The sequence below is a fragment of the Calliphora vicina genome, chromosome 1 (genome assembly GCF_958450345.1).
Source record: "Calliphora vicina chromosome 1, idCalVici1.1, whole genome shotgun sequence".
In the NCBI taxonomy this organism is placed as follows: domain Eukaryota; kingdom Metazoa; phylum Arthropoda; class Insecta; order Diptera; family Calliphoridae; genus Calliphora; species Calliphora vicina.
The window spans coordinates 51,124,377-51,131,494 of NC_088780.1; the positions used below are offsets into that span (position 1 = coordinate 51,124,377).

At 34.0% G+C, this 7,118-nt stretch overlaps 1 protein-coding gene across 1 annotated transcript; it reads right to left on the reverse strand.

The window, feature by feature from the left end:
• Tbca (Tubulin binding cofactor A) lies at positions 1–757 on the reverse strand. Its single transcript, XM_065512717.1, has 3 exons — positions 624–757; positions 348–558; positions 1–288 (listed from the first exon to the last, which is right to left on the reverse strand). Exons 2-3 carry the CDS (start codon positions 554–556, stop codon positions 159–161), a joined length of 339 nt encoding a protein of 112 aa, XP_065368789.1. The 5' UTR covers positions 557–558; positions 624–757; the 3' UTR covers positions 1–158.
• Positions 758–7,118: the final 6,361 nt, after the last annotated feature.

Consider the following 7,118-nt stretch of genomic DNA (forward strand, 5'->3'; position numbering starts at 1 on the left):
TTTTTTGAAGATTGAGATTTTTTTAATTATTAAACGATAAGCTTTGTTTATAAGTTATAAAAATTAGAGTATGTTTTTAAATAAAATCATTAAAATATAAATGCCTAAGTTGAGTTAAAAAATTAGTGGAATTTAGGGAAGATGTATTTATGCTGGACTTAATTTGATTTTGCAACCACTTCCTTAGCTTCATTGACGACTAGTGTTGCGGCTTGATATTCTTTTGATTCTTGCAAATCTTTTTCTTCCTGTAAAAACTTATCCAATACTTCTAGTTCTTTTTGTAACCTAAAATACAATTTGCTATTTAGTCAATGGACCTACAACAGGACTCCATTTTTACTCACCTTCTCATGGAGTCAGGCAGCATCATAAGACATTCTTGTATAACCTCTTCCTGTTTCTTTAAAACATGTTCATCAGCTCCTTCATTCTTGAATTTGTCGAAACGCTTCCTTTCAATTAAAACTTCCTTCTCGCATACGGTTTTTTCCTTTGTCAAACGTTTAACAACACCCGTTTTAATTGACAACTGCCTGAGACGAGGATCTGCCATAACTTTGATTAATTGGTCATTTCTTTGTTAGTTTGGGGGCAAATGTATTATTTATATATTAGCTTACTTTATTATTGGTGATTTAAAGGGAATATTTCGTGCTTTTAATTGCAGCTGAAAAGATGTTTCTTCTTTTTACTTCGCTTCTTTTTTAATGAAAAACTTAGTTTTTTGTGTGAGTCATGTTTTGGTGAATGCCGGTCCAGTGATGATAATTTAGCGATTTTTCGTTCTTATTATTATTAAGTTTTGTACAAATTAAACTATTGTATAGAAGTCCTATGTGTATTTTCCCATCGGTCATTTATATTTATATTTGGGTGAAAAAGATTTATGTTTTTACTGCGAACAACTTTGAAAGAATAATCGGAGTTAAATTAAAAAAGAATATTAACATAAAAATATCTACACAAAACCCGGTGAAGACGGTTTCCAGTATTGTATTTTGCATCAGTTTACAGCGGTTTTGTATAAATACCAGAGTTGGGGAATTTGTTACTATTTCATATTTAAAACTATCGCGAATTGAGATTATATAATCCCGAATTCCGAGACTTTTAATTAACCATTTTCGATGTTTTTATAAATCCTTGGAAATTTCAGGATTTTTAATATTTTGGGATCTAAAAATCCGCACATTCTGCTGAGAAATGACATTGTTAGGTCATATTTTTGCATACATATTTTGATATATTTTACTTCAAAATGCATATTTATTTGCATATTCTAATTTTTTATATAAGTATGGCAGCATTAACACTGAAACTGCTAAAAGCTTTAGAAATAGAACATACTAGTTTTGTTCGTTAAGATAATTCATGAAAATTGAAGAAATGGCAACGATACTTCATGAAACTTCTAAAGTAAACAACTTGAAACTTCTTGCTGAAGTACAAGAAACTTCTAAAGTTAACAACGAGAAACTGTTACCTGAAGTTCAAGAAACTTCCAAAGACAACAACGAAGAAGTCAAGCATGAATTTAAAGAAATTTCTAGACACAAACGAGAAACTTCAGGAAATTTCGGAGGTTATAAACAGCAGGGTTGATAATCTTGAAACGAAAGTCAGCAACTTTGACAAAAGCTGTATGGTCACTTCCAATCATTCTGCCCTCAGGTGGTTGCTGCCATAGAGAAATATACATAGAGTGGAAACTCTCCTGTCAAAGACCTAACTCAGTTGTCAAAAACCTAAGTGCTGAGAATGTATTAGTAAAAAAACTATGTGAAAACAAAAACAACACTCGTATGTGTGATTATTTTGAGTAAAATTTTTGTTTGAGTTTTTTTCTAGTTTCCGCTTTTGTTGTTTCTCTATGGTTGCTACAATTTAAACAACCTGAAGGGCAACTGGCTTGTTGGATTGCGCGGCTTCAGATCTACGACTTTAGCATTGATCACCGGAAGGGTTTGAAGCATGGATATGCGGACACGCTCTCAAGACGGCACTGCATCGCGGGATGGAAGCATTAAAAAAAGCCGAGGAAAAGGAATGTGTCATCGATGTTCGACTAATGCATATAGAGTCCAGGGAAGATTGGTCTGTAGCGCAAAGAAGTGACCCCATACTGGCGAAAATAATATCGGCTAAAGGAGAGGACAGAAAGCCTACCCGCAATGAAATGTTAGCCGAAAGTCCATTGATGAAATCATATTGGGCCCTATAGTCTACAGTTGTTAAATGGTTGCTTATATCGTATATGGGAAAGTGCTGATGGTAAAACGGTGACAAATCTTATTGTGGTTCTCTAAAATAAACGAAGTAATGAAGAAATAAATCTGTAACTTCTGAACCGATAGTCCGATTTCAATAAAATTGTCCATGCTAAGGTGGGGCGCACAGTGGCTCATTGTCGTTTATCATCGGCCAAAACTCGGTAACTTTTGAACCAATAGAGATATTTTAGAAATTTTTGATGGACAGATAACTTCTTGAATTTTTCTCCAGTTTTAATTTCATTAAAAACGGTTCAGCAGTTGTTGAGCAATTTAAAGTTAAAGTTGAATTTTTAATTTTTTAGTATGAAAATGCGGATTTTTTATTTTTTCATCAGCTTTACTTATGTATAAAAAAGTTGTAAGTAGATAAAAGCAAGTAAGGGTATATGTTCGGCAAAGCTCGACCCTACACTATAATTTATTTAAGTGAATGATTTTCGGAAGAGGGTATTATATGGGAGCTATGACTAATTATGGACCTATTGCCATGAAATTAGGTTGTGTGATTTATGTCTATATGGAAGTTATTTCTGTTGAATTTTGTGTTTATACCAACATTTTTAAGAGATTGATGCTCGTTAAAGAGATTTTCGAAAGAGGGCATTATATGGGAGCTATGACTAATTATGGACCGATCGCCATGAAATTAAGTCGTGTGATTTATGTCTATATGGAAGTTATTTCTGTTGAATTTTGTGTTTATACCAACATTTTTAAGAGATTGATGCTCGTTAAAGAGATTTTCGAAAGAGGGCATTATATGGGAGCTATGACTAATTATGGACCGATCGCCATGAAATTAAGTCGTGTGATTTATGTCTATATGGAAGTTATTTGTGTTGAATTTTGTGTTTATACCAACATTTTTAATATATCTATGCTCGTTAAAGTGATTTTTGGAAGCGGGACTTATATGGGAGCTATGACTACTTATGGACCGGTCATCATAAAATTAGGTGACATTAATTCAGTTTATATAAAACTATTTGGAGCAAAATTTGTGTAGATACCTATATAAATTAACCATTTACCATAAAGTATAATTTCGGGAGAACATTTGTATGGGTTCTAGGTTACATAATGAACCGATTTCAGTCATTTTTAATAGGCTTCGTCCTCTGACCGAAAAAAATGTATGTACCAAATTGTATCGCAATATCTTCAAAATTGCGACTTGTACTTTGCGCCAGTCATATGAACAGATAAAATAAAAATAGAAAAATATTTGTGAGTAATTTCATTCAAATGAAAAAAGTGTTCAACAAACAGGTCAAAACAGGTCAACATGTATATATGGGCTTAAAGAAGACACTTTGGCCTTTCTCCTGGTAGTAAAATTTTTTTAACCCCTCTTGACCCTAAGTACTTTTATTCCACTGAAATTCAAATTTGACTAAATTATAGTACCTGAGAAAAAATGTAATAAGACAGCAGGTATTAACGGTAAGGTAACAAATCATTCCAGTTCTTAAAGACTATTATTCTACCAACACAACAAAAAAAATCATCCAATTATCGATAATAGTTTGCGAGTAATGATAATTTACTTCTGATCAAATTTACAAAAATCACATATTTTATAAAATGACATAAAATATTTGACTTTAACAGCATGCCACGCATACAATTGATAATATTTTTAAAATTTCTGAAATCGGAGTTAACAAAAAGTTGGACTTTTGGCCGATGAAATTGAGATATGGGGCGGAGCATCAAGGCCTAAATATGGGGTATCTCGGATATTTGAAAAATTAATAATGATGCCAAATTGTTGTTTTCTATCCGATTTGAAAGATTTTTATATGTGTAGAATCTACAAGATTAAAATATGAAGTTTTTTACCTACCTTAGTCTAGATTTTTGCTGGATAGATTGCAATGGATGTTGATGGTACTTTTCCTGTCAGCGATACTGGAAACCATTTCATGCTAGCGGTTATGGATTATTTTATTGGTGTTCCGTTGGTGTTACACTCTGACCAGGATAGAAATTTTGAGTCTGCCGTATTCAAGGAAATGTGCAAAGTATACGGAATAGTCTAGATTTTTGCTGGATAGATTGCAATGGATGTTGGTGGTACTTTTCCTGTCAGCGATACTGGAAACCATTTCGTGCTAGCGGTTATGGATTATTTTATTGGTGTTCCGTTGGTGTTACACTCTGACCAGGATAGAAATTTTGAGTCTGCCGTATTCAAGGAAATGTGCAAAGTATACGGAATAAGAAAAAGCAGAACAACTTCACTTCATCCCCAATCTGATGGCATGGTCGAAAGATCTAATCGTACTCTGGAGGAATATTTAAAAGTGGCCAGTGCACTTCAAAAGTACTGGGATGAACACATACCAAAATTTATGCTAGCGTACAGATCATGACTCAACCTCTCGAACCCCTGCAAAAATTGTTTTTGGAACTGAGCTGAATTTGTGTGGCGATTTAGATTTTGGTATTAAATAAAGACAGTGAAAACTTTACGAAGGATCAAGATGACCTTAACGAACTCCATGAATTCGTACGCAGACGAATAAAAATTACCATCGACAAAATGAAAGCCAGATACTATCGAGTAGCGAATTCTAAAGGATTTAACGAATGACAGCTTGTACTATTGTAGTACTCACAACGTAAAAAAGGACTGTTTCCCAAACTACAAACCCATTGGTATGGACCATACATGGTGATTAAGAAATTAATCGACATGTTCTACAGAATACAGAAATATAAGATCCCGAGATCTAAAATGAAGGTTGTACATTTAGAACGATTAGCTGCCTATGGAAAATGTGAATATATGCCTATTCGGGAAGAACAGGCTTAAGTGGGGGACAACGTTAAGAAATTGCATTATCAATTCAAATTTAACAGTCGGTAGAAAGTGTGTGTATTAAAAGAGAGTGACTATTTAATTTGTTCTATAAATTTAAATAAATAAAGAATTAATGTTGTCATACTTATAAACAATGTTAATAACAGCGTGTTATCAACATTGTTGATAAGTAGACGATTCTACTGATGTAAATGTTTATAAACATGATGAATGTTGCAAACAGCCTTTACAAACCGTTAAATTCAAATTGATAATGCAATTTCCTAAAAATATATAATTTTATTTACTTATATTACCAATAAAATAATATTTACCGTCTGAAAATAGAAAACAGACTAAAAAGGTATACATTATTATAAGGTATCCAAGCTTCTGACGTCCTTCAGAATCTGACCAGGAAGTGATGAAGAAATTTGCCCAGTATTTACAATCTCTGGTTCTTCGTCGTCTCCTCCCCTCCTTAATCATGACAAACAATCGGCCTACCTCATAAACCTAGAGTGAGGCTCCAGTTATGATCAATGATTCCGCAATGCAATTCCCAGAAAAGTCCATCTAAAGAATGTGTCGCCATTTTGCCCATAAATATTTTTAGTGCTGCTGTGTAAATCTGAATATTCATACCGTATATTCCGTAAAACTTCAGCCTGAAGTGGTCTGTGTTAATCCGAATTTTCAATCTGTGTACTCGGTAAAACCCTACCCACGGCCAGTAGTATCAAGCAGCAATGCTCCTGGTTATAAGGTCAACTTGATGCCAATTCACCATGAAAATGTCGATGGCATCTGTGCCGATTTACATACATACGTAGGATCCTTTTAAAGTATATATGTTCTGTGAATCTGTCAATCAAGCAAACAACTATGGGTTTAACGACCATGTCGATAAGTAATTCCTGGGTGTAATGGTCCAGGTTATCCCTATGGCCTTTCTACACGAGTTAGATAATTATATATGTAGATCTTGTATTTCCTTGTACAAGATCATCCGCATATGGAACAGTCTTTATTGAATATTGAAAGATACCTCTTTTTCGAAGAAAGCTACTAATGTATATTTCCCTTGCTTGAGAGTGCTTTCAATGTGCTTTCCGATGTTTGGAATGTTAGAAAAAATGCGAAAAGTTTTACGAAAGTGAAACATATATTTTTGAGGCATTTGATTAAGTATTTTTGTTTCCCAAATATATGTACATTAGACATGCCCTTAACAAATAGATTTGCTTTGGATGGGTCTTATTTTGTTCATTAGTAGCTAAAACTAACTACTGCAAAATTTAAGTGCAATCGGATAACTAGAACACGTGCCGGAAATCGATTGAATGTTGTAAAATTGGATAAATAATGGTACTTTTTCCGATATGTTAAAAAAATTCCCTATTTAAATATGTACTGTTTTTTAAACATTTGCTAACAAGGTATAAAACATGAACATCGAGATAAAAATAACCAAGCTATTAGCATTTTATTATTTGTAAAGAAATTTGTGTGTCTGTCTGTCTTTTTTTTTGCGCTGGAGGTGTGGAATCTTCATAGATGCATTCAACCCGTATTGAAAAACATTTACGGTTCGCAAATGCTACTACGTACAAAACCACACCCTCCTAATGTTCCCGATCCCCGCGGGACTGCCAATTAGTATTAATTCGCGAGGGAGATATGCCATTCTAGGCTATTCTCCAATTTATTGCCATATTATGTTTGTCTCGCCATCACGGACTTCCGTCCAATTTCTGCTTTCGAATTTCGTTTCTGGAAGCCTCCGGATTTTCAATTACAGTTTTGTAAACATTCGATATTTCATTTGCTGTTATGTCTATTAGGGCGATTCCCGCCACTATATTTGCTGCATCCGCTGATATTGTCCTAAAACCGCTACTGACCCTTAAGCAGCTTCTTCTAAATAATGATATCATGTCCTTTTTGTTGATCGCTTTCGCCCATACTGGCGCTCCATATTGGAGTATCGAATTGGTGACGCGTGAGATTAGTAATCTGCGACTTTGTAGTAGCCC